The following is a 27,976-nucleotide window of genomic DNA, read 5'->3' as shown; positions in this document are numbered from 1 at the left end:
GATCTAGTAGAGGATCTTACAGAATATGGCTTAACCACAGTGAAGATCTCTCCTGGATGGGGCAATCCAGGAGATTATAAGTAAGACTTATAAGTATGATCACATTATAGAACAGATAAAAAGTTATCCTGTGAGAAAGTGATGTAGAGTTAAATCAGGGATAACCACACTCAGGAATAAAACACACACAACAAAACCACACAAAGTTCTGGGGTTTGGTTGTGTGGTTTGAATGGAGGGTGAGTTTTACATGCCAGCAGGCAAACAAAAAAAAAAAAAATAAAAGCCACACGAAGGGTTCAGATGCAAGAAAAAGTTTCTAAAGATAAGATAATGTATAACTACCTACAGATAAAGGATAAGATCACAGATAACTCTCTGTATATCTTCTGTGAAAGGCACATGTGTTACCCTCTCTGTCCCTATTACTTTTGGCTAGAATCCACTTTTGCCTGTGAACAGTAATTCCAAGAAAGTCTTTTGTGGTGAGCTCAAAGTAAAAGAGGTGTAACATTAAAAATCTTCTCTGAAGATGCAACACATCACTTCAGGTGACAAATTTAAGAACTGCTCAGACACCAATGGCACATCAAGGCTCAAAAATATAAATCCAAAGGAAGTTTAATGCAAGATAATTTAGATTATTTTTAATACAAATAAAACACCAAATAAAAAAAAAAAAACAAACAACATCAGGGAAGGACAGAATTTATCCATGAATACAGCAGCCATGGTAACTATACAATGCTTTCAAACACACTGTGAAGCCTCACATATTAGAGAGCAGTCTGCCACCTCATTTTTAGCTTTTGCCACTTGTAATTTGCATTTAGTTAGCAAGTAAACCATCATCTCCAGGTAACAGCACATACTAATAAAGTGGCAAAAAATTAACTGTCTAGCCTTGAAGCAGAGATCAATAGGATGTTCCTCTACCTTTTAGTGCTCTGAGGTTCATCATCCTCACTGCCTTTCCAACCCTGCCCCTGCTAGGACAAATGAAGCTCCTGGAATGCTGAGTGGGTTACAGCTCATGAGGCCAAATCTCTCTTGCCACTTCCTCAGCCATATATCCAGGATGTCATCCTGCACTTGCAGGATGTGCCCCTAAAACATGGGAATGCCCCAATGAGTGTTGTATAGGACTGGATCCTGTGAGACCACTGAAGCTGTGAGGAAGTGCAGAAAAGCTAAAAAAGAAGGTCTGAGCTTTAAAAAAGGGATTTTGTAAGGATTTGTCACAGGAAACACAGCCACCTTTACTGCACACATGCATTTTGACTCTTCTCAGCTGAATGTGTCACTTTAGTGCACCAGTCCTGTGATGTCAGGCAGGACAGTGAGACAGGAAAATTTATTTTCCCAGGTTTCAGTTTGCTCTTTCTAACTAGGCACAGGAAAAATCCTTTCAGCTCACCTGGGACAGATCCTCTGGGAGTGGTGTCATTCTGCAGCTTGGCTGGGCTGCTGGCAGGGCAGGATTTGAGCCTGGCTGTGACTCCAGTTCAGCCAAAAGCATTGGACTGGGACTTGTATCTGCATCTCCAAGAATTCCTGCTGAGAGAAAAAATTTCCTTCATGAGCTGGAGCCATAATCTCCTGGTCAACTCACGTGACAGAATGTGCAGCCTTTCAAACTTCCAACAGGGGGACATGCAATGTTAAAGAGAATGATTTCCTCCTTACATGGCTCATTGTATACCCCTTAAATTGCTCTTGTGGGGATAAAAATGAAATAAGAAATACATGCCTGTGGAAATTGAAAAAATAAATCAGCTTTATCATCTGTAGATTTCTAATGTGGCAGCATTTGAGAAAGCTTCAGAGCTGTACAGTTCATCATACCATTATATGCTTAATGAGCTTTATCACACTTACTGGAAAGAAATTGGAAAAGCTTCTTCATTATATGTTTCACTCCTGTATGAACTAAAAGAAACCTGTATATAGTCTCTTTTAAAAGGGTAATTTGCTCTCTAATCCAACATTTATCATGGTTTTGCAGCCTCCAAGTGTGTAAAATATCTTTATGAAAAATGTACTGACAGCTCATGAACTAACTTTAGCCTTCTGCTATCATACAGAGCCAAAGAATGAATTTTAAGCCTAATTAACTATAATCATTGCTTAATTAACTGTAATTATTGTTCACTTTAAGACTGCATGTGCCAAATTTCATTTGCATGTTGGTTTTTATATCCCTGACTTTTAGCATTGAAAACAAGGATTTATAAATGACTGATCATCAAGATGCTGTTATGTACCCACATCAGCAACACCTGCTCCATCCTACAAATGGACACTGTGTTCCCATATTACAAATAAAAACTGGTCACAAACCTGAAAACAACTCACAAACACACAATCTCCAAAATTCCTAGAGACTCTTCTGTGAGTGACTCATTCTGACAGAAGAAATGAGTGTCCACTGCAAGGTTTCATGTGCAGAGATGCACACCCTGAAATATGTGAAGTCTGACACCCATGGTGTACCTATTATTTAGTATTTGCCCTGAAAATAATTACCAAATAAAATGATGGCCCTGCATGGTAGCTGTTGTGGCTATCAGGAAACAGTTGACTTGCACTGAAGGACAAGCAATCACATCCCAGTGCAGAGAGAAAAAAGGCTTGGAAGGAAAGTGGAAGCAATCACAGATCATTCCTTTCACCCTTCACCTGACCCTCCCTCCAAAACCAGATTGTTTTCTGTTCAGTGTTGACTTCAGTAACAAAAGGCCTTAGAAACAAGGATTTCTGTTCCTCCTTGATATGAAAACAACCCTTGTGTTGAAAGCAGATCCAAGCTTTTATACAATGTTGTTTCCTTAGCAATGCAACAAATTACCGTGCTGTGTTCAGAGGTGGGGAGGGAGGGAAACTAAATTAAAAATCATCAGAATGCAACAGAACTCAGTCTGGGATTATAAAGATTATGTAAAAGCACAGGGCATTGCCTTCTGGTAGTTAGTCCAGGGCACTTGCCTCCTTTCAAAAATATGCTGCAATAAAGACTAAAAACAACAGTACAAGATTTAGAGATAAGCTTAAAAATCAGTAGAGAGACACACTGCTGGTGGATTATCATCACATGCAGGAGCTGGTTTGAAAAGTGCTAAGATATTTACAGGACAGCCAAAGGGCATCCTAAATTGAATGAAATAAATTTTACAAATTATTTTTAAAGATACAAGGAGATACAACCCTGTTGTGCCAGATACAGCCATGGACAGTCAGAAGGACAGACAGACACAGGGACAGGTTCTGCCATTAACAGGCATCTTCCAGCTCCATGGTCCTGAGCACCTCTACAGACTTAGAGAACCAGAGAAATCCCAGAATGGCCTGAGCTGGAAGGGACCTTAATCCTCACCCTGTTCCACCCACCTGCCATGGGCAGGGACTCCTTCCACTATGCCAGGCTGCTCCAAGCCCCATCCAACCTCGCCTGGAACACTGCCAGGGATCCAGGGGCAGCCACAGCTTCTCTGTGCCAGGGCCTCAGCACCCTCACAGGGAAGAATTTCTTCACCATATTTAATCTACATCTCTCCTCTTTAGTTCAAACCATTCCCCCTCGTCCTGCACTATCTGCAGATGATCTGATCACTGATTTATTGCTACATCAGTGTCCTTAGTGCTGACTGACCTCTACCAACACAGAGTCAAACAAGTGACTTGGAGAAATCTCTTATCTCAGGAAACCTCACGCAACCAATTTCCAAACAACCTTCAACAAACTACTTTAAAGGAAGAGTTTGATAATATATAAAGTACCAGAATATATTTTCAAGGCTGACACTGGTGTAGTTGTCCAAAATGTTAGGTCACAGCTGGTTTAAAAGGTTACTCTCTGTGTGACCAATTCAAATGTTAATCACTTCAAAACCAAGAAAATATTTTATTTCCTCCAAGATTGTTTTTGCCACGTGTTAAACACATTTAATTTCAATGCACTTCCTACTGGTCAAGGGCTAATAATGTGAGATAAGCTTCTCTTGTCGAATTCATAAATGTGAAAATTAAAAGGACAGAAAGCCAGCTGTTTGATCACTTTAATTTACACAACTTTTGATGAATCAGTGCAACCACGTTTGTGTTGCAACAGCTTAGTAATTATTTCAGTTTAGTTTAAACATATTTAAAACCACAGTCAACAAAATAAAGACTTTATACATGCTTGCAGCAGCTACATTAAACAATTATAGAAGCACATTTTCAGATAACAACAGAGAACCTGGGATAAAAAATAAGGAAGAGAAAGGATGGACCACTGCTTTCAGCACTACTTTCAACTGAAATAAAATAAATTTCCCTGCTTTACCAACAGCAACTCCCTGCTTTGTACAAGATGCTTGTGCCTCTGCTACCCACCTGGGAAAAAATCAATTTCCACATCATCAGAGGAATATATGAAGCTAAAATATATTGCCATTTATGAGCCACTGCAGTACCACCATGATGGAGTGATAAAAGCAAAGAGGAGCAGTGCTGAGCAAGGGGACAGAGAGAAGCAGCTTGCAGTGCTGGTGCTAACACTTGTCCAATGGAAACTGCCTCCATCTGTTACTCAGAACTGAATTTGACTTAAAAGAATAAGATACACACTTCACAAGTTAACTTTTGTATAGGCAAGTGGGTATTTGCCATGATTTTTATTCCAATTGTAGGAAATTGCTAAGAAGAGTGAAGACAAGGCTTGAATTAAATCCAGTTTTTGAAAGAGGAACACTAATAATGGTATTGTAGGAATTGCCTGTACATATTGGATTTTGAACATATGGTCAGAAATTATTTCAGATTCTGTTATGGAAAATCCTCAGAATCCACCTGAATATCCTAGAGAAGAAATAAGAATCTAATTGTACCTCCAATTTGGACAAGCTGCCCTGGAGATGCAGAACGGAGACCCTGGCGTGGTCTGTTTCCAGAGCTCTGAGCAGATGGATGCTCCATAAAAATGGAATTTCCCATCAGGATTCTCTCCTGTGCTCTGCACAGCCTTGGCCTCTGACCTTCACTGAGCTCCCCAATGCTGCCATCAGAATCCTGCAGAGAACATCAAAACCACAGCACATATGAAAACCTAGTAAGTCCTCCAAACCCAGGGATTGTTTTCTAATTACATTAACGCTGAAAACATTTATAAACTTAAATTTATTCTATTTGCATTGGATGAAGAAAACAAGCCATGGAGATACCATCTGGGATTGAAATGAAGATCTCCATTTATCAGGAGGATAGAAAAGAAACACTTGCAGCCAAACATCATTTATTTTGTTAGTGGTATCTCTACATGATCAGAGCCTAAGATACATTTTTAGCACATGAAGCCTTTGATATTATAGATTTGGCCACTGTTGACTGCCTGACCTTGAAACACTGGCAGCATCTAAAAGCTATTGACTCTCTGCACTGCATGTCAGATAAAAGCTTCAATTTTCAAGTAGGTTTGGAGGGCACTAAAAATAGGGATGGTTCCCTGGATCCTGACTTTTAAAGCTGCAGCTTACTTCCATGTCAGAAAATAGGTGGAATACACAAACACACACACACATGTGCAAAGTATCACTCTAAGGCCATACAGGGAACATCCAGGAGAATGTTGATTCTCCTCTGAAGGAGAAGGAACACCTGCACACACCTTGCCAGAATCTGGGGGGAGTTTATGAATGCCTTGGATGGGCAGACTGAGTGGTCTGTGATTAGGGGAAAGGGAAAAAGCAAAGCAGAGCTGCATTTGTAACTGGCAGTGCTGATGAGAAAATAGCATTGCAATTACAGGCAGACTTGGGAGTTAACACTGGAGAAAGCTTTTCACCAAGTCCAGCCACCAGAGCTCATTAGCAAAATAAAGACAAAGGAACAGCCAAGGAGGTGAGTCAAGTTGGTAATTATTTAGACTAAACTGACCAAGACAGAAGGAAAAAAACCGCATATGCATCAGTAGCATCACAAAAAAGCAAAGATCTGCTGTAAATAAATGTGTTCACAAACCATTGCTGCAGCATTCAAAGTTCATTTCCTTCAAACATTCCTCCAGCTATGTCAGTTAGAATTAACACCAAACAGTCCAAACTGCTATTTTCCAACACAGAAATAACTCAAGATGTGTGACAAAAAAATTGTGATGCAGATAATTACATTTTTCTGTGAGTCTCTTTTTTTCTGCCAACTGAATAGGAATTTTTGAGGTTTTGTTCCAAGATCAGTATCAACAGCATGTGCAAAGTACATGTAAACACTTGCTGAGTTGTTCTTCATAGCTCCCTAAAACACTCCTGTGGCTGTTAAAGGCAGTGTATTTGTACTGTTGAACATTCCACCTGTATTGCTGAAGTGACAGAAAATTCCCTGGTCCTCCAAGTGACAGGACAAACCTGGGACATGGGCACAGTCACATACCTGGAAAATCAGGTTCATATGATGTACAGTTTGTTTGTAACACTGAAACTTCAGTGTTTCTTAAGAGTTTTACACAAGAATGAAGCCAACAGAAGTGGGATCACTTGCAGCAGGGGATAAAGAGTATGAAGCTGTTCTACAGCCAACAGGAAGCATAAATTTGGGATATTTTATCTACTTTTGAGTAGGAAATAATCACTTCAAAACTACTGTACTGGAAAGCCAAGGACTGTAAGTTACCTCTGAGTGGTCTATTCCTTCTTGTATAAAAACAGGTGCTTGATTTAATTTGGTTAAAAGAGCCAGGACAGGATCCCTGTAATAGCCTTTATCCATTCTTCTCACCACCTGCCCTTCACTTGGAGGATCATAATCCTAGAACAAAGAAACAAACAAAAAAAAAAATCCATATAATACATGCTCCAAAACTGGTTTTTGGTAGGAATTTGAATCATTCTTACTTTAGTTCACAACTAAGCTTTTTTTAACAGTAAGTTTCCACACTGAAAAATTATGTCATGAAAATTCAAGCATTTAAAAATAAGCAAACAGGTGACACACTGCTTTCTTTAACCCACAGACATGCACATTCTTTATTTGATACAAAAGACTGCAATACTTAAAGAGGAACAAGGCCCTTCAGACCTCCAAAGATCAGGGAAACAGTTAAATCCTCACACATCCTTTGCTAGCAACAATCTGGCTGCAGAGCTGCTCTCACCAGCAAGGAATTACCTTCCTCATCCAAACAGCCTGGTCTGAGGATGGAGAAATACTAGAAGGAGCTACAATCCAGCTGACAAAGAGAGGGAAGAACATCTCAGCAGGCCAATGTTCCTCTGATGAAGAGAACTTTAATTTAGGTTCATCTGTTATCAGAGTTTTAAGCCCTGAGTTTAGGGGAGAAGTGTGGCTGACAGAGGAGGCACCTCAAGATCTGCCAGTCCAGGACAGTCTCACAACTGTGGTGGTTGTTTTGGGGGTTCTGTGCAGAGCCAGGAGTTGGACTTGATAATTCTTGTGGGACACTTGCAGCTGAGGATGTTCTCTGATGCTATCTATGACCTGAATGAAATCATGGATGTTCATGGGAAGCTCTGTACAGGGAGGTGTGCCCAAGAGTGTGCAGAAAGGATAGGCCAGGAGAAGAGGACTCCTGCTCCAGAACATTAAACTTGCCTTGTGGGGCTTGGAAGGAGCCTCTGGAGGCTGTCTAGCCCAACCCAGCTGTCCAAGGCAGCCCTCCATTCAGTGCTTGGCCACTCCACAGTAAAAATATCTTTTATGCTTAAATCAAATTTCCTGAATTTCATCCTGTGTCCACTCCCTCTCATCTTTCACTAGCTTGCTCTTCCTTACTTCTTTCCACCACATATTTATACATTGGTAAGGTCCCCCCAGAGCTTTCTCTTCTCCATAATGTCCCCTATAATTGATGTCACAGCTACATCTTACCAAGAGGCTTTACACAAAGTCAGAGAGGGAAAGTCCAGGCATTTGAGGAATAGCAGAAGAGAAAGGGGATGGAGAATATCTTGACTTGGGAGGCTTCCAGAACCATGGACTACAGCAGACATTGGATAAGAAACTATTCTGATGTTTTAAGCAGCTTTAAATAACTCCAGCCTCAGCTAACCCACTTCAATAATTTAATCATGCAAGCAATTAAAAGATGGCTCAAAGCTGCAACAGCTCAGAGCATAGCAATGTTCTATTCTGTTTAAGATGCCTTAAAACTAGAAACAATAAAGAAATGAAAGTGCATAATAGCTATCTCTCACCTACAGAAGGATATGAATTATCCAACTTTTTAAAAACATAAATTAGTTTGTATAATGTGGGTTTTTTTCCCTTTGGTGTTCTGAAATTCCAACACTCTTTGTGAGTATGCAGTTTAAAAGTGTGAATTTAGAAAGCTGGTGAGGGAAAATGTTTAAAGCAGATCCAATTCAGCAGGATGCCCAAGGTGGAACCCACATTATCTGTGATTCTTTATGAAAGAGTTCCTTACCATTTCATTGGCATCTCGGAGAGTACTGGATAAGCTCTCAGTGAGGTTTGGAAGACACAATCCTCCTTCTGCTAAGGCTGAAAAATATTTTATGTTACAACTATTAAAAACATTCAAGTTACATGACAGAAAACCCAAGCCACATTCTTTAAGTGCAACACTGTGCTTTAGTAAATTTGGAAATTCCTACTGCTGGATGTCTATTATAAAGACATATTTTCGTATTTCTTTTCATATTTCTTACACTTCGCTTTCAATAGCAATTTAGTACCACATGGTACTTAGGCAAGACAAGCCCCAATTATTTTCCAAGTTGATCTCATGACAAAAGAGCAGATTGAATCTTTTTTCTTTAATAAACAGCAGCATTTTGTTCAGCGACGGGAAAAAGAACAACGAGGTCTTGTCAATCTTCCACAAACTGCAAGTTAAGGCTTGCAGCTTTGTAAGAATAAGAAATAATTCAAATTCTAATTCCCACAGTTGGTTACCTGCTGCAGGCAGTGGCTGTCCATAGGGGAAGAGCACCTCCCCTTCTGAGAGGGGTCTGTCCGTGGTCTCGGTGCCTGTGGGGGTGAGGCTGCTCTCCTGGCTGGACACCCCAGAGCTCAGCGTGGGCACAGGTGAGGGCACCTGGGCAGGGCAGGGCAGGGGTTCAAAGGGCCTCCCTGGCAGCTGCTGAGATGGGAAAAGCAAAGCCTCTGGTTCCTCATCATTGGCCACTGACATCTCCCTGCAAGGACAGAACGTGCACTGTGAATACACCAAGATGCACTCAACAGTGCAGACCAACATCTTAATTCAATACTGAAAAGAAACTAATTCTAGTTCTTTACTGAAAAGAACTAATTCTGAAAAGAAACTAATTTGGAACTATTTTTTCCAATGCAAGAGCACAGCACTTTACAGAATAGTTCAAGAGTTAACATGGTTAAATAATGTTATCTGTGAGTTTCTGGTTATAAATAAAATTACCATGTGTATTCCCAAGGAGGTAACACAAAAATTGAAATGTTAATAACACAATATTTCACTGTCACTCTATGTGTTACTGGCAGGTGTAGCAATACAAGTTTCCTAAGTACAGTGTTCAGCAGGGCAATGAATAAGGGCTGATGAACCCTGAGAAAGGCCCTGATTTCATATTTTTCTCTAAACTGCCCTTCAGGCAACTCAAAAAAATGAAAACCCAATCCTGGCTTATCTCAAATGCCTCCTGATACACACATTAGCATTTCTTTCTGCTGACTTTTTGAGCATATATGTAGAAAGAATATAGGTATTTCAGTTTTTGAGAAATGAGAAAATTGTGCAGCCTCTTGAACTCACACAGTCTTAGGTTCTTCAGGACTGGGGTTCTCTTCTTCCAGAGGAAGTTCTGCACCATCCCACGGGTTTGGAAGCTTTGGACTTTGCCTTTTTCCAGCCTGGGAGCCCCATTCTGAGGCAGGAGGGCTGGGTGTGGCTGCTGGGGGAGGAGTGGTCACAGGGGTGACCACAGGAGTGACCACAGGGGTGACCACAGGGCCCGTGGCAGCTGCAATCTCGACTCCTGCACATGGGAAACCAAATTTCAGATGAGAAAGGAAAGCAGGAAGTATATCTGAGACAGAGAGAGTCAGTTCTACCAAGCACTTTCAGTTTTGTGATACCTTTTGATAGTTATAAAGATTAGATTAAGAATTGCTGCTTTTAAGTACTGTGCTGGCACCTGAAGAAGATAGAATAAAACCTCAATTTCTTCCTCAAGGGAGACTGCTCTGCATTTTAAAAAATCAAGCTGCTTTACTTGAAGAGTGTACATTTGATTAAATTAACATTACAAGCACAGGAAGGAGCAAAAGACAGCTATTTTTCTGATGTGAGAAATTGTGGAGGGGTTGGGAGGGGTGGAAATCACACAGACCATAGAAATGTGCATTAATTTTGAAAATAGAACTGTTACCAAATAAAAGATGTTTGCTTTCTATATAAATTAGCCCATAAATTTTTGTAGAACATGAGTTTCCACTTGAATTATAGCCTCAAGAATATTTATCTTGAGAGATAACATTTCTTTGAAGAAGCAAATTAAAGGCAGTAGATTAAAGCATATTTGCTACTTCTAAACTTCAATTATTATTTTCAATACCTGTTTCTTTAATTTTTTCACGTCCACGAACATCCCCACTCATCTCTGGAGGAGATGGAGATGAATCTGGAGTTTTGACCTGAGGCAATTCTTTTTCTGAAGGTGGTGTTGGTGGTGGTGTGGCCTGGGGTGTTGGCATTGGAGTAGGCACAGGAGCCTCCTGAGGGCAAGAAAAATCATAACCACAGTTAGGATCTCCGTGCAGAATTCCTGCCTGCCCAGGAGCCCCAGAGAGAGCTGAGGAAGAGAGAGAAAGGCAGCTGATCACAGAACAGCTGCTGCTTCCGTGGATCTAACTCCTCCAGGAAGCTGCACCAGGACAAAATTAATTAAAACCAGTGAATTAAGCATTAAAATGATTAAATTGGGAAATCATTATGTATAGAACAGAACAGACTATTTCAGCTGGAAGGGAACTACAATCATCATCCAGTCCAACTGCCTGACCAATTCAGGGCTGACCAAAAGCTGGATTTTTTTGTTAAAGGCATTGTCCAAATGCCTCTGAAATACTGACAGGTTTGGGATACCAACTGTTGCAACCCTGGATGCTGAGAATTTTAATGCTGAGAAGGGCAGAGACCCACAAGAGAATACTGTATTTGACCTGGGGCCGTGGAGAAGGCTTCCAAAATTGATTGATAGCACTGGGACTATGGGTGTGCAATTTGAATAAAAGTGTGCAATATCACAGGGTGGAAAACTTAGAGTTTAAAGTTTTAGAATATAGCAATATATATAAAGAAAGATAAGAAGTTTTAAGGCAGTGGCTAGTTGTTCTTCTTCACCTTCTTCTTCATGGGTTTGGGTGGTTTTATGTAATTAGTTAGAAAAGTCCACATTGCAGACTTCAGGTGATTAGTTACTGAGTTAAAGTTATTGAGAAAATAATTTAGGTGTTATTTCTTAATTAGATAGTTTAGTCTTAAAAAACCTTATAAAATATAATTAACCATTTTGTAGCTTGTAAGTAGAATGCTGTAGAACTCACAACTTGTAAGACTGTGATATAAGTAAGAAATAATAAACATTTGAGTCTGAACACAAAATATCATCTCAAGCACTTTCAATCCCTACCTTAACAGAGGCAAAAAAAACCCCAAAACCAACATTTAATGGTACCAACCACCTCTCCAGGAAACCTATCCCATGTTTAACCACCCTCTTGGTAAAGAAATGCTTCCTAATGTCCAATCTAAATGCAAATTCTATTATTATATGGATTTTAATAAAGCATTTGAGACAATGTTAAGCAAGAAAATATTTCATGACCTGGATAAAATTGAGTCATAAAATTGATTTTATAGTAAGAAGAACCAGCTAAAAGAAGATTACAAACAAAGTAATACCAAGACAGCAAAGCACTTAAAGAAGCACAAACAGAATTGGGATGTTCCTTAAAAAGATGCCAGCAATGGACATAAATCTGACAAGCAAATATGATGGTTGTTTTTAGGCCTGCTGTGGAAGAATATGCTGGACCTTTGCAGGTTTCTTCCAGCCTTTTTTTTCTGACATTTCATAAAAAAAAAAACAAGGCAATGAGGCTATAGGAAGATTTCCAGGCTAGTTTCTGAAGAGTATCTCCTCAGGCTGATGATTTTTATTAAAATTTCTCATGGGAATTGGAACCTGCAGGAACATTTGGCAGCTCACACCCAATTGTGTGACATTGTGAACACCAAAGAACTCAGTAACAGCTGAAATTCAGTTCTAGATAGGAAAATTCACAGTGGGAAGGGAGAAAACAAGAATGCATAAACTACGTATTCAAGAACTTCTGCTGTGAGCTGAGTACAAATGGAAAAAGAAGAATTCAAAAACTTTGCTAGCTTTCCTTTAACTTGTGCTATCATGCTACAAAATGTGGAAAGACTTTAAAAAAACATAATTAGCTTCCTGGGGTTCCAATAAAGGCAGGAGAGAATCACTACTACAGCTCAAGGCATTGAGGAAACCCCGTCTTGGAGACCACACTATTATTAAAAATGTCAATTAGCATTTTAGTGTGTTACCTGTGCTTGAAACCAAGCTAAACTGGAAAACATCAAAGTGCTGCCCAACAGCAAGAGTCAAAAAATGGATGATTGCTTTCTTTAGGCTAATCCAAAAAAGGCCAAAGATGAGAAAACTCATCTCTTCAAGTGCACAAACATATATAGCAAGGAAAACCCAACCACTTCAGCTAAAGGATATTTCAGTTTAAGCTGATAGAGAAACAAAAGGGAGATCAGTAAACGTAAAAAGGACAGCAGAAGAGGTTTCTGAGCATCAGAAGAACAAGCTGAGAGGAACATCAGGCCCTCCTCAATCTGTAATGGAGTGGAAAAGATGCTGGGGGGCTGAGGTTGAGCCCTCAGCAGTGAAACCTTCATTTTTGCCTATAGAATCACCTCTTAGTCCCTTGCAGCAAGCAGGAGGAGATGTTTCAGGCTAACTGCACTGCAGCAGAACAGAATGACTGATCCCTCTTTCAACAAAGCCTTCCATAGCTGGATTTCTAAGCACAGCAATTTCCACAAGCATCTCAAAGACATTACACAACCCCAGATTGCAGCACAGTCATGTTGTTATCAAAGTAAGAGCCAGCTGTCATTCGATCATCAAGGGGAACACAGGAAATTATCTTGTATTACAGGAAGCTCTACTCATCAATTAAGCATTTATTCAAAACTACTGAAGTCAAAACTCAGAAAGAATTAATAGTCATTTTAACAGATATGAAAGAATGGCTGCAAGCCCATAAGGCCAAAAATAATATTGTTCTCAGCTTCCATTCCTTATTAGATGAGGAAATTCATTTCTTCATCTCTCATTTGTTTGCAAGAAAGCAGAATAACTATTTTTGGTTGAAAATAACATGAGCTATCATTCAACAACATGAAATTAAGTACCAAGTCCATCAGAACTTCAGCAGAAAAGCTTGAATAAAACAGATCTTACCATCACTGAGGTTGTGCTGGGAGGAAGAGGATCAGGAACCGCTCTCTGAGCCCGGCTGTCTCCCAGCATGGTTGCAATGGTTTCACTGAGAGCTTCCTTTACAAAATGATTTATCATTTCTGAGTCCACAGGGACACCAGCATTGACAAAGAGCTGAAATCCACCACCACCTGCAACTTCAACTGAAAATGAAGGAATGTGAAGCACACAGCCAGGTCTCACTTCCTAAAATCCACGTACTGTACTGCAGCCACTCACTCTCTATGGAATTTTAAACATTCCTTTGCAAAAAGTGATTTGTTTTTTAACCTTCCAGATAAACAACAGTAGAGAAACAAATCAGGAGCATAAAAAAAGACAACAGCAAAAGGCAGTGACATCTCAGGAGAAATCTTTTTCTCTCCATTCTCACACATTCATAAGAGAAGTCACTTTTAACATATCTATTAAAAAAAGGCAAACAAACATTACAGGCTCAGCAAAATGCCAAATGTGATTTAGGTGGCCAATAATAGAAGGTGATTTGTACAGTGCTGTTATTCTAAATCCTCTTTTTCTTTTTATTTTAGATAATTTCTTTCAATGGCCTTGTAACAGTGGCTCTGTCTCCACATAAATTCAGGTGTGCACTGCTGCTTTTCACAGTTTCATTGGTTCAGGATTATCCACCTTTAGGCTGAGGCAACAGCCACCTACACAGCTTGTTAAAATTAGCCAAAAATTGACATAATCCATCTGCAGAGAACAATAATTCCTACTTACCAATGCCAGGGGTTACAACCTCACTGTCTTCACTCTTTATGGAGCTGCTAATGCTGGGCACCCTTTCTGTCTGAGCTGGGCACATCTCACTGATAATTTTTGCCATTATTTCTTGTTCCACCCTGGCAGAATAAAACCCATTTAAGTATCAGCAAACAGCAAGACACATAAAAGCACACAAAAGAGCATTCTGGACATAAAATGAAAGGCAGCTCAAAGGAAAATGGATAAGGGAATGGAGGCGAGAAAAAAAGGGGAGGATAATTAGGGAATCATTCCTTCTTCCTTATATATTCTTTGCCACTTTGTTAAATTGCAACTCACCAATTTATCAACTTGTTTTCTATAGTTTCTCTCCTTTGAATCAGTTCATCCAAAATATCAGCAGGCTGCTGAGGAGCAGAAGCCACTGGAGGAAACACAGGACCATTGTATTGTGGTGAGGCAACTTTAAACTGGCCATTAAGCTCCAGAAGAGGCTCAAGGAATTCTGGAATTTCATCCTTCTCCTCTTCCTGATCCTAATAAATAAGCAGTAAATTAAGTTATGGTACATTTCTGGAAGGCAATGTCATTGAGGTAGCTGTCAGGTTTTTGCTTTAAGAATAAAATCCACATTTGTGGATGTATGACAGCACACAAACCACATTCTCCCTCCTCAGTGTGTTGTAGCTAATTGATACAACTCTAAGCTTAGCAAATCATAAATCTGTAGAGGTATAAAGCCATAGGAACTTCTCAGTAAAACATGATTTGGCTCATATTTCCTGCCTGTGCAGCACAGGGCAGGGAGCCAGTGGCAATGCTAATACTTAAAAAATTTACTTGTGACCTACGTCAGGTTTCTTTAATGTCACCCCAGAAATGTTCCTCCTCTGAGCAAAAAAATTTAGGAAACATTCTACAGTTACTTGTTGGGTTAGGGGTTTTTTTTTGTTTGTTTGGGTTTTGGTGTTTTGGTTGTTTTTCTTAAAATAAATCAAACTTGTCCTTTAAAGTCTCCAGTCTGAAAAAACAAATTCACAAAAGTTAACGAGCATGTAGTCAATCAAAACTCTAATGAACTTGCCAGCACTGAAAATTAGACATTAATAGTTTACACATATGTCACACGTGTGTTTACACTTCCATTAACTTCAGCTGCTGAAAGGTAGAAGGTATTTCTGGGCAATAATTCAGACACCCCTCACAGACATCTTGATTTTAATGTTAAAGTTCTATTCCTAAAAAGTTAGAGAAGTGACTTGGTCAGTTAAAATACTTGGGTTTTCCCCGAAGATGCCTCCCTCCTTTTTCCCCTGGAGCACAAACACAGCACCAAGTCCCAAAAAGCAGGCACTAAGCCAAAATATTGTAATGTTTCCTGATGAATGAGAACCTGCAACCTCCAATTCTAATATTAAAAACAAATGTCTCTAATAGTAATATGACTCTCTGAGAAGAAAATTTGGCATGCCAAATGAAAGAGATGAGGAGCTGAGCCCTGAATTACCAGTGACAAATATGTGATGGTGCATAAAAGCTCACTGTAAATCCATATTTACTAAGATTAATCTCCAACACAGTGAAAGGAGAAAAAAAGTCTCATTTTCCCTTATATAAATTAAACTTACTTTCAACCCATAAAATATGGGTTTTAAATTTTTTTTTCATATTATCTATGAAAAAAAAAAGAAAAAAATGAAAAAGTGAAAAGAAAAAAGAAAAAAGTGAAAAGAGAAAGAACAGAGGGAAGGGGGAAAAAAGTAACATTTCCCTCTATCCTTCCCCACCCCAGCATTAACACTTCTCCTACCTTAACACATTTTAAAACTGCAGAGTCAGAGAGGTCCCTGATGGGTATTACACAAAGAACTACTGGGTCTTTAAATAGTGATAATCTTCAAAGCAGGGAGGAAACCAGGATATGTGTATTTGAGTGATAAATAAAGATTTTAAAGCATTCTAGGCATAGAAATGAGCAGAGAAGTTGAAGTCAGAAGGCCCTGGGTGCCTTGCAAGCTGCTCAGCAGCTCGAGCTGTTGGCATATGTGTATTGAGAACAAGAATTCATTCTGACAGCAAATGTAAAGATGTCTTTGTCCAGCATTTCATTATGTATTTTTCTCTGCCTGCATTACTCCATAAATTTTCTTTGATGTTGCCTATTTAATACCTCTGAAAGCATGCAAAATACAAACATCTGGGTTAAATAAAGCAAGTACATACAATACATCTTACATCTATTTAGTAACTCTGACAAACCTTTGCAGCTCTACTGCATTTCTAAAATATTTTATATTTTATAGCACACAAATCCACAATAATGCACAAAGTTATATTCATTTGGGGGTGATATATTATCTCTGCTGAAATAAAAAAATAATGTAATAGTCAGTATTTAATTATACAGATTGAACTTGAACATATATCAACTTGTAGACCAATCTTGAATAGTCTGCACTCAATTCTGCATTTTGCTTCCCTGGAGGCTGTTGAAAATATCTCTATCACAACCCCCAATCAAAATATGGCATAAATTAGAAAGTCTTTCAGATATGATTGGAATATTAATCACTGTACTTTTTTATAAAGTATCAAGCCAAAATTCTATTTCCCGAATTACATTCAGATAATTAAAAAAAAAAAAAAAAAAAAAGAAAAGTTTGAAATTATTATAGTTTAGTTTTGTTCCATTACCAAATATGTACATGCAGAGTGCTATTAAAGACTCCTGAAACTTAAGCCATGGATTTCTTCTTGATGGATTTCTAAAGCAATTCCCAGGAGCAAGGTCAGGCTGCCTTGCAGGTGTCACCTGTGAGCTTTTGTCTGAAGAGTGAAGTGTGAAAATATCAATGTCCTGCCCAAGAGCATCAATGGGAAATGAGGGTTGAGGAAAATACATTTACATTTATAATACCTGAGCTCTGCAGGTTCCATATTTTGCTGTGGCATTCAAACTGAAAGCAAAAATTCTGAGAAAAAAAAATCCCCTACCTTGCAATTAGGGCATATTCAGAGAGAGCAAAAAGTGCATTTAATCTGAAATCCCAGGGAGTTTGCTGAAGGAACTGCAGCATGTGGCTGCTTGTAAGAATTTGAGAGCAGACTCAATAAATCTGAGCAAGTTTCTCACTCTGAAATAATCCCAGAATGGTTTGGGTGGGAAAGGACCTCAAAGAGCATTTTGTCCCAAACCCCTGCCATGGGCAGGGACACTTCCACCAAACCAGGCTGTCCCAGGCCCTGTCCAACCTGGCCTGGAACACTGCCAGGCAAAACAAACACAGAAAAAGGAAACAGAAACAAACAAAAAACGAAGATACTTCACACAAATACTTATCCTCCTCAGTTCTAACAGATTTAAGCTTTCATAATAAAAGGGGAGTGGGGAGAAGACAACAAAAGTTTTTTTTTTTAATAGCATTTTATGCACATACTTTCATGAATCTGAAGACTCTTTAATAACAATAACTTTGCTTTCTTTTGATGTCTTAAATACCCCTGCCACTCCAGAGATTGATTTTATGCTTCCCCATTGTGTTTGCCTTGCACATTTTTAAGAACATTGTCTGTGTGGTCATAGGCCAAACATATGTTTCACTTGGAACATTTTTGGTATTGTGGTTAAAATACATCCCATTGCCAAAACTGAAAGATAAAAGCAATCCAGGGAAAAAAAAAAAAAAGAAAAAAGAAAAGATGAGTAACTATTATTCACATAATAAAAATTTAACATTGCAGCATTTTTTGATAGTTCCTAAAACGATTTCTTTAAAGCTTTTTCTTGTGCTAACAGAAGAACAATGTCCACAGAGATTTAACTCCTCCCCTCCAGCAACATAAGGTAATTTTGAAACTATAAATGAATAAAGCATTTACACACTTTTGATAGACAAACCATCAAATTGGGGCTGTTTTAATGGACCGATAATGCTAAATTATTAACTTATTTTAAAAGTAAATCTATCTGTAAGCACTAGGGCTAATATATGATGTACATGCTAATCCTGGGATCAGGAATACATAGAAGAAGTAAAAAGAATAAATTTTTGGGTAAATTTTGATTACACAAAGTAAGTTTTGCTCAGTAAAGTGAAATACAGGCTGGTTCACCAACCTGGTGTTTCTCAGGAGCCCCCAGACAAGAGGTCAGCTAACCAAAGAAAGGATTTGCTACCTAAAAAAATTAAACTGTGAAAGAGGATCTCAAATAAACCTGTGTAACCATAAACCAGAAACAACAACATTGTCAAGAATTTTTTCTTAAGATCTAATTCTAACCCTGCCCTCTATCAGTTTGAAGCCATTCCCCCTTGTCCTGCCACTCCAGGTCCTTGTCCCAAGTCCCTCTCCAGCTCTCCTGGAGCCCCTTTAGGCAGTGGAAGGTGCTCCAAGGTCTCCTCAGAACCTTCTCCAGGATGAAGAACCCCAGTTCTCTCAGCCTGTCACTATATTCATTACATGCAGAGTCTTAAATTGTAAAGTCCAAGTGCTATAATCACTGCTGATTTTAGAGAAATACTTGTATTTCTAGTGGATTCTAACATACCCAAATAAAAGCCAATTTTTCAAAAGCTTCTGTACTCACCAACACACAGTAATTTCTAATACCCTCTATAACAGTGTAAACAGTTCAGTATTGCTCAAAAAGTGCACTTTTAAAGCTGCTAGGAAAGCAAAATGGTTTCTTTACACTGTGTTTCCAATATTGACAGAATAATATAAAAATCATTAAAAGGAAAAGACACCTTTCCAATGGGATTACCTGATCTGTGACATCAGTAACATCAATGAAGTTAGCTCCTGGAAGCTTTGTGTCTTCCTCTTCACTGTGTATTTCTTCTGGAGCCTTACAAAGACAGATTGCAGTTTTTAGGTATTTCATCTTGGAGGGGTGGAAATGCATTAGCAGGAAACCTTCATGACAAGAATCAACTAAACCACACCTTCCCTTATCCCAGGTTGCTCCAAGCCCCCTCCAACCTGGCCTGGAGCACTGCCAGGGATGGGGCAGCCACAGCTTCTGTGGGCACCCTGTGCCAGGGCCTCAGCAGCCTCACAATCCAAGATTTCTTCCTGATATCCAATCTAAACCTGCTCTCTGTCAGTTTGAAGCCATTCCCCCTTGTCCTTACTCCTGTAAATAGTCTCTCTCTTTCTTGTAGGGTCCTTTCAGGTACTGGAAGGGTGCAATGAGGTCACCCCAAAGCCCTCTCTTCTCCAGGCTGAACAATCCCAATTCTCTCAGCCTTTCCTCATAGGAGAGGAGCTCCATCTCTCTAATCAACTTGCTGGGATGGAGTAATAGAATTTTAAATACAAATCACTATTTTTGTCCACAATCTCCGTCTGATTCAGTGAGTACCTGGATCACAGGACTCTGGAGGACCTAACTCCTGAAGTGAGGAAAATGGAATGTACAATAACCACACAAGAATAATCACTGCCTCACCAAGCCTTCACACACTCTGTGCTGATCACTCAGCACACAGCAGTTACCCTCAGAGCTGCACAAAAACCATCCTTGCTGCTCACATCCAGATTAAAAACACTTCTGAAAAGTTGTAGGGAAAGAGAATAGAGTGGCCACTCCAACACCACAGGCTCCTGGGACTCAGAGCCCACACCACTGACCACTCCAGAAGAGCCAAGCAGCAGAGGGAGGGATGAGGAACATCCTCAGAGCACTGAAGCCAGTGAAAACAAGACAGGCATGGGCCAAGAGGGATTATAATTCTTTACAGGATACAGGAACACTGTTTTTCTTAGAGTTTTACCATGGTGATCATTTAATGTTGGCAGAAGGCATCTTTCTACAATTTTTCATTTTCTTAAACAAATACCTTGTACTATAAATTCTTTAGAATAATTACTCATTTTTTTCTAGAACTGTCTCATTTCTCTAACTAAAGAAAGACAATGAGAACTTTGCAGCAATTTAACATATTTTCCTTTTGAGCAAGTTTGAATTCCCAGACAATCAGTACCTGTATTACAGCATTGACAGGAGGGAGCAGAGCCTCAGAGCCTGAAGGAGCAGGACTTACACTCCCACTGGCACTTGAAACACTGTCAATATCAACATTTGGTAACACCTAGGACAGAAAAAAAAAAAAAAGCATCAATAGAAAAATCTACATATTAGCTTGGCTATTATCATTGAACTTTTTAGATTTTTTTTCTTTCACCTGCTTCTGAGCCACTAAATTATTCAGTGCTGTCCTTTTCTCATGCCTGTATCTGATATCAGTATTGGTTCTGAAAATCAAATTACTGTAATGTCAAAAACTAACACGAGAAATAGTCACCTCTTCTCTTGCAGTACCTGATTTCTCCTGTTCTCTAATTCCCTGACACTGTTTTGCATGGAACACAAGGTGAGTGTATCTGTAATAATTACCTAAAATAGAGCAGAGGTGTGTTGGACCTGCAAGTGGTTTAGAAAATTACAATATAGTCTGTAATCAAGGCACATCCATTCCAGCATTAAAATGTGTTCTATTTCTGTTAAGAACAAAGATTTCAATGCTTCATTCCTTTGGGAAAAGAAAAATCACCTTAAATATTTAAGAACTGGGTGAAATAACAGCAAAATGCAGGTGGGTGGAATGAAGTGACACAGCAGGGGAACAAAGCACAGAACACCCTACCTGTGTTTAACTCTGAGTCCCATGAATCATTTGTGTCTGAAAGGTGTGGGGGGAGTGGGTGCATCTCAACAATTGGAATCCAAAACAAGGAACATGTAAGAAACATTCACTTCCTTGACAACAGACTCATGTAAAAAATGAAAACAAATCCCAACCCACAAGGTAAGGACTGCGAGGGTTGATTAATCAGGAGTGAAACCCTTGGGTTGACAATCATGCTTGAAACAGAAATCTTAAAGGCCAAAGCAATCATCCAAGAAAACTGACATTTATATTTATACTTCTTTTATTCCAAGTTTGCTCTGGCTCAAAGATCTCATTTCAAAAAAAAAAAAGTGACATAAATTTTACAAATGCCCTGCATAGGTGACTTAGGGAAGAAATAGTTTTGTATTTCTTCCCTATTTTCTAATAAAGATAATTGTTAAAATATGAATAAATATATTACTATAGCATGAGAACTGCTTGGTCCCTCCATTCCATATTTTTCTAATTCTTACTGGAAACCATCTACTGATGTCCAAGTGTGTTACTGATGGATCAGGCTGCCTGTAGTTAGCACTCATTAAAATAAACAAAGAAATCATCATCACTCTTGACATGTACCTGCACAGAGAGCTGAGGTGGGTCCTTTTTCTCTGATCTCATCTCTATCACAGCTATATTTGGTTTTTTTACCTCGACTGGAGGCTTTGGTGGCACTTGAGGAAGGGAGGTTGTAACTGTGACAGGGTGTGGTTTATCTATGATTACTCCAGCAGGCTGCAATAATGTGCTGCTGCTTTGGGTTTGACCTAAAGACAGTTGAAAAACAATTAAAACTTCATATATCCATCTCCAAAGGCAGTAAATTAATAAATTAATTAAAATTATATTCTGTGTGTTTCGAGATTCTGTGTGCAATTACAGACCAATTAAAAAGCCCCCTGTGAACATTAGCTAAACTACAGTAATTCACCAGCTAATTTTAAGCTTTCCCAGCAGAAATTGTCAACTCAACACTGCCTGTTTTTCAAATTATTCACTTTTCTTGACTCTGGTGACATCTACTGCTGAAAACAAGAATTGTGTTTCCATTCAAAAACTACAGACCATCACACCCCAAGTACTATTACACTTGGTGTAACAACCCACAAATTTTTGTCTGAGACAGCCTTTTAAAAAAATAATTACCTTATTTCAATGCCTATATAATTCTAACCCTTCTCAAAACAAGCCTTATATAAAGGTTCTATTGAAAGTGCAAAAATCCAGAAGTCATGACAAGGAATTTACTGTGCTTGGCACAGTCCTACTGAAACTGTTGGGCTGAAGTCATTGCAAAAGTTGAATCCAAGGTTGAGTGATTCAGTTCCTGAATACCAAACTGAAAGAACATGAAGCCTAAAATCAAAATTAACCAATACAGGTACAGCTAAGCAAGTAATTGCTCTGTCAGGTTGTCAGCAGATATCCAGCATGAAGGATGAGGAAAACCAGAACATTTTCAACTGATCCCTCAGATTTCCTATGAGAAGGGCAGGTGCAAACCTCATGGAATGATTTGGGTGGGAAGAGACCTCAGAGATCTAATCCCAACCCCCAAACCATTGACTTAAGAAGATAAAAGCTGTATTTCCATGAAATAGCAGCAGGTAACCTGCACACAATCTGCTCCAGGTTATTTGTGCCTACCTAGTGGAACAGCCATGGGAATGAGGTGGCCTTCCAGAGGACCAGAGGCAGCAGGGACATCCTGGCTGGGGCTGAAGAAGTACTGGCTCTGCTGGGCATACACAGCATTCTTCTTCCTGGGGCTGCTGATGACCACCTGTGTGTGAGAGCAGGTCTGGGTCTTTGCTGATTTCACTTTTGTGCCTGAAACAAGAGCACACAAACTGGAAAGGTCACAAAGCATGCACAAACCCAGTGACAACACTCTACTGAGCCAAGCCTTCCTACTGAATCCACTCCAAATTTTTGCTGTGGGATGGAGGGAATGAGGCCCAAAGGGCAGAACCTGAAAGATGTCTCGGTATTGGTAGCAATGAAGGAGTTAAAATTGCAATTTTTAAGTTGAATCTAACAGATAAGGACAGAGAAATATGAAAAGGAACCAAAGGACAGCAGTAAGTTGGAACAAAATGTGTGATTTAGCAGCTAAGAAGAAATCCATTATATAAGTTTGAAATTTGGAACTGAATGTGTGATTTAGCAGCTAAGAAGAAATCCAGGATTTAGGTTTGAAATGCAGCCACAAAACTGACAGGTACTCAGAGGAACAGGTATAATCTGTAAATTCCTGCTTTAACAACTCAGTGCTACTGCAAAATCAAGCCATAGCTAAAACCCAAAAGTCTTGACTTCCATCATGATTTTTTGGTCCAGCTTTTCAAGTGTATTGTAAATAGCCAGCCAGAAGTAATTTATATGCAAAAATGTCTCAAGCAAAGAGCAGAGGAGAGCATTTACTACAATGTGCATTTCTCACCACACAGTCATGCGAGGTCTTACTCAACTTACAGCAAACAATTAATATTATTAGGGAAATTATTAACTTTAATATAAATTAATAAAACTGCCTGAAAATTCCCCCCAAAAAGGTGTCAACAATTGTCAATCAGGCAGAAGTGCTTCTACTGTTATTTTGTAGGTGTTAGGATAATGAATTTGGAAAGAAACATGCTGATAACCAACTCCATGCCTTTATTACAGCCAAAAAAATGTCATTTTGCTCCTTTGTTGTTTCTAATAATCACCTCCCTGTACCTGCAGCCAGTTAACACATGGCAACAAGCACTTCTTAGCTCTGTTCACATTTAAGAGCCTCCTAATTAATTAAAGAATGAAAGTCAATTATTATAAAATATAAGGATAATAAATTATGATAATGCGAGTTTTGTTAGATGCAGACAAGCAGATAAAGTGGTATTTTTGTACAGACAAATTATGGGTTGTAAGCCTGGAAACAAGAACAAGTCATAACTCCTCAGTGAGCAAACACAGGTCAGAGAGAATCACCTCTAGAAAAGGCTTTATGGTCATGTTGGGTAAGCACTGGAATGAGAAATCACAACACAGTGCCCTGGTCAACAGGATAAATGTAACCCCCAGATGTCTCAGCAGAATGTCTGAGATGGAGCAGGAGAAGACTTCCATAGATGATAACACTGCATTCAGCATTAATTCTGTATCTCTGCAAATATTAAAATAAATTAGCCATTAATAGGCACTCTTCATTTTTTAAGGAAAAGTCACTTGGAAAGTGAAGTAGCTGTAAACTGAAGCCAAAACCTCACTACAAATCAGATAATAAATCTGAAGTGTCCTGTTTGCTTTTGAAGCACAAGGTATTTTGCCATGGGAAGAAGCAGAATTTCTTCTGTCTTTAAATGATGAGCTTGTACCTTTCTGCAAAGCACAGGTTAGCAAAAAAAACTGTTCTGCAGTCAGACAAACTACTGGACTCTGTAACATAAACAGATACAGTTCAGAGGTTTGTGATTTAGAAGAGGTCATACTAGATGATCTAACAGTCCCCCTTGGCCTTGAACTTTTGAGTAAAAGCAGAAATTGGCAGCGTATCTGTAATGCTGCCAACTTGTAAAAACAAGGTTTTCACAGTGAGAATGATTAAGTACTGTATACACACAGCACCTCATTTTAATTGCTTGCAACTTTTCATTTTTCCCTGCAAAGTTTATTTGCACTGGGCAGAAACTAGACATTTAATTAAACTTAGCTTTAGAAAAACAGTGTTTTACATGTATTTATCAGTTCGTATTATGCAAGAAAATAATTCCAGCTTTTTTTTTAGAAATGATCACTTACTCATAAAAGTGCTAGTTGAATTTTTTCCTAACTTCCCATAAGAAACTAAGCATTAGTCACCATAGTTTATTTGCAAAGAAAATGGTTGAGAGTTATAAAATGACTGAAAAGAGACTCTCCAGATGGCCATTTCAGTCTTAAATAAACATCCTTATTCTAACACTAATTTAAAACCAGCTCAGTGGACTTCTCTAACAAAATAGAGTCATTTAATGAGTCTGGATTTTTCAGCCAATCAAACCCAAGGCCAAAGACTTCCAATCATTTTGGAGCCTTTATCATCTGGTACATCAAGGCCAGGAAGGGAATCTGTGGGTGCACATCTGTGAAGGGAAGAACTCACCATGCCTAAGGTGAAAGAGATTTGTTTATTCTTTGTTTTTTTAAGAACCTGGTGCTTTGAAGTGCTCATTCAACCTTGGTGCATTTTATTGACACTCCTCCTATAGAGGAGCACAGAACTGTTCCTGATTTTATTATTTAAACTTTGCTTTGCCGTAACAGCAGCTCCCAGAATTACTGAACTGGTTTGTCTTCATGAGACCCACGTGAAACATCATGGATTATTTTTCCATTTTATTGGCAAGGTAAGGAAAGGACAAAAATGAAGCAGTTTGACCAAGAGTCTTACCAAGAGACAAATATAAATAATGCCAGTATCAAACAAACCTCAGTCTCAGTTAAAATCAGAAAGTTTGGGAATAGGACACACTCACTGGAGTGCTGCTCCTTTACACAACGTGCAAAAAATTCCATTTTTCCCTCAGATAAGAACACAAGGAGGTGTCTTATTTTATTTACTGCCAGGATAGAGACAAAACCATAACTTCAGCCTGATATTAAATAGAGAAACAAATTTTATGGTGGCTTTACTGTTGCAAACACACGTTTTTCTTTGCAGCATGACTTCATGGCTTGGAAGGGAACCACTGTGGGAAAAGGCTATCCAGAGTTCACTCTGTTTTCCAGCAAAGAGCTTTGAAGCTGTTTGTCACTCACAGGAGTTCTGCAAGCTTGAAGGCAGCATTGATCCAGTGCAGTTTTCCCTTTCATTTCTATTTGCCCCCAACAGAAAAAAGCTGAAGCACAGGAGCAGCTCGTTCCAGCTGCACAGAAGCTGCACCTTTCCATGTCACTGAATTTCTGCTGGTGATTTCAAATGATCAAATGACCTATTTGTTATAAGTAGATTGAGGAGGGGGGCACTCTTTCTGCCACTTTACAAGATATTGTTTCTGGAATTATGAAATTGGCCTTCCTGGAAAGGTTATGACCTTCTGTAAAGGACAAGAGCCCAATAAATAGAGAAGAAAATTCATTTAGGACTCAGCAAAAGCAGAACTGCTGATTAAATATTTTTAAAGAAGTGCCTGTTCTCAATCCAAATCTTAGTGGTCACTGTGTCACTGTTATTACTACCCTAAGTGCTTACTAGCACACATTTCACCCAAAAAGATCTATACAGAATAAATTAAATTATGGGTGCACAGCACAGCCAATAGTCAAAACCACAGTAATATCATGCTTCAAGTGAATATACCAGAGGATACACTATTTTTCACCAAAGAAAAGACATTCAAGAGAGGGCAAACAAAATACCTAAGTCACAAGGCTGGCAGTTTTCATGTGACCTTTTAAAAAATGGTGAGTTTTGAAAAGTTTTCTAGGTTTTTGCCAGGACTATAACCCACATTTTCCAGGAGGGTGATGAGAATTGGGAATAATTTCTACCAATAACACTTCCTCTTCACAGATCACAACTGGGCTCCAGAGCACAGGTAAGGAAAGTGCCATGAAGACCAGGTCAGGCCAAATAAGAGATTCTTGTACTATTTTGAGGACTTGCCACTGTGGATGTACATCATAACCACAGAAACACTGAAGGGTTTGGGTTGGAAGGAACCTTCAGGGTCAAGCAGTTCCAACTCCCTGCCAAGGGCAAGGACACCTTCCACTAGACCAGGTTACTCAATAATATTAAAATAAATAAATACATAAATAGAAATATAATAATGTTTTTAAATACCCAGCCTCAAACAACAACAACAACAACAATAATAATAATAATAATAATGTTTTTAAATCCCCAGCCTCAAACCCCAGCACCGCCTGTCTTCAGGAACACAGGTATGTTTTACACCACCCATTGCAATGGCCTAAAAACATGATTTCATCAAGTGACTGGCTGCCTTCTGATGTTAATCTCTCATGTTTCACACAGAATGTAATGTTTTGACTGCTGTAATAAAAACCCAGGCAGCATTTTTAAACATGGCATTTAAGACTGCATCAAGTAGATTTTCCCTGCATGGGTAACAACAGCCTAAGTGCAAGAAGCATGGAGGGAGCCAGTTAATATTTTTCCATGGGTGCACATCTTATTAATTCCATTGTGCCCACCACCACCTTAACCACCTCTTCCTCTTAAGCATCTCTCCCATCTCCACACTTTCCCTTCATCATTATCTTTTTCCATGTCATTTCTCCCCAGTAAAATGATCCCCACTGTTTTTTTTTTAATACCAGTTAAAAAGTATTCTTAGTTTCTGCATCAAGAATCAGTTAAGTTTTGAAAAGGTAATTAAGAAATAAAACAGATCTAATTAAAACATTACTAACTCTAGATGAAGTTTATCTACTTTGACCTATGTCAGATATCATCTAGTCTCCCTCTGTAATTATTCTTACACATTTTTATTAGTTAGAAAATTAGGACCCTCTTATCCTAACACTTTGCCAACAAAACTAAGGAATAGAATTCATTATTAACCAACTAATAACCTTTATCAATTAAATACCTTAACAAGCTATCACAGAAAGGATTTCTACTCTGCTTATAACTCTAACTGGATGAAGAAAAAGGAGTTACTTGCACTTAGTGAACTTAACCAATTATTCTGATTACATCTTTCAGTATTTTCATCTTCATGGCCATATATTTAATTTTTCATATTTCAATCGATGCATTTGAAACAAGAAATTAAATATCAGAGTTCCTTCAGTTCTCAAGTCTCAGTACATTTCTGAACTCTGAATGAGTTAAATATTTAAATGATAAATCACTGGATAAACCTGACACAAAAAATACAACTCCCAGTGACCTTTATCAAAAACTAAGTTCATTTTCCAACACACTCACTTGTGATTAATTTTAGCAACTCAGCTCATTAAATCCTGGACAACAATAAATACATACTAATACATTTATCATATTTAGAAATAAGTATTTATTTGACAATCTAAAATAAGTGAGAGACACATTAAGCAAAGTTGAAAAAC

General features: G+C 38.7%; 1 protein-coding gene across 6 annotated transcripts in view; it reads right to left on the bottom strand.

The window, feature by feature from the left end:
- KIAA0586 (KIAA0586 ortholog) overlaps window positions 1–27,976 on the bottom strand; it is a 69,544-nt gene that overhangs the window by 27,000 nt on the left and 14,568 nt on the right. For 5 of the 6 annotated variants that reach the window (XM_053979651.1, XM_053979650.1, XM_053979648.1 and 2 more), the window contains 14 exons: window positions 22,562–22,744; window positions 21,494–21,681; window positions 20,225–20,332; window positions 19,003–19,086; window positions 14,577–14,773; window positions 14,253–14,374; window positions 13,491–13,672; window positions 10,548–10,707; window positions 9,746–9,968; window positions 8,908–9,149; window positions 8,417–8,493; window positions 6,646–6,780; window positions 4,869–5,049; window positions 1,418–1,557 (listed from right to left, as the gene is read on the bottom strand). In XM_053979651.1, coding sequence (XP_053835626.1) covers window positions 1,418–1,557; window positions 4,869–5,049; window positions 6,646–6,780; window positions 8,417–8,493; window positions 8,908–9,149; window positions 9,746–9,968; window positions 10,548–10,707; window positions 13,491–13,672; window positions 14,253–14,374; window positions 14,577–14,773; window positions 19,003–19,086; window positions 20,225–20,332; window positions 21,494–21,681; window positions 22,562–22,744 — 2,222 coding nt within the window. The remainder of the gene's footprint in view (window positions 1–1,417; window positions 1,558–4,868; window positions 5,050–6,645; window positions 6,781–8,416; window positions 8,494–8,907; window positions 9,150–9,745; window positions 9,969–10,547; window positions 10,708–13,490; window positions 13,673–14,252; window positions 14,375–14,576; window positions 14,774–19,002; window positions 19,087–20,224; window positions 20,333–21,493; window positions 21,682–22,561; window positions 22,745–27,976) is intronic. The other variant, XM_053979647.1, reaches the window with a different exon arrangement.

Source organism: Vidua macroura, chromosome 6 (assembly GCF_024509145.1).
Source record: "Vidua macroura isolate BioBank_ID:100142 chromosome 6, ASM2450914v1, whole genome shotgun sequence".
Classification (NCBI taxonomy): Eukaryota; Metazoa; Chordata; class Aves; order Passeriformes; family Viduidae; genus Vidua; species Vidua macroura.
The sequence above is the reverse complement of the archived record's forward strand: the minus strand, read 5'-3'. Positions and strand labels throughout refer to the sequence as shown.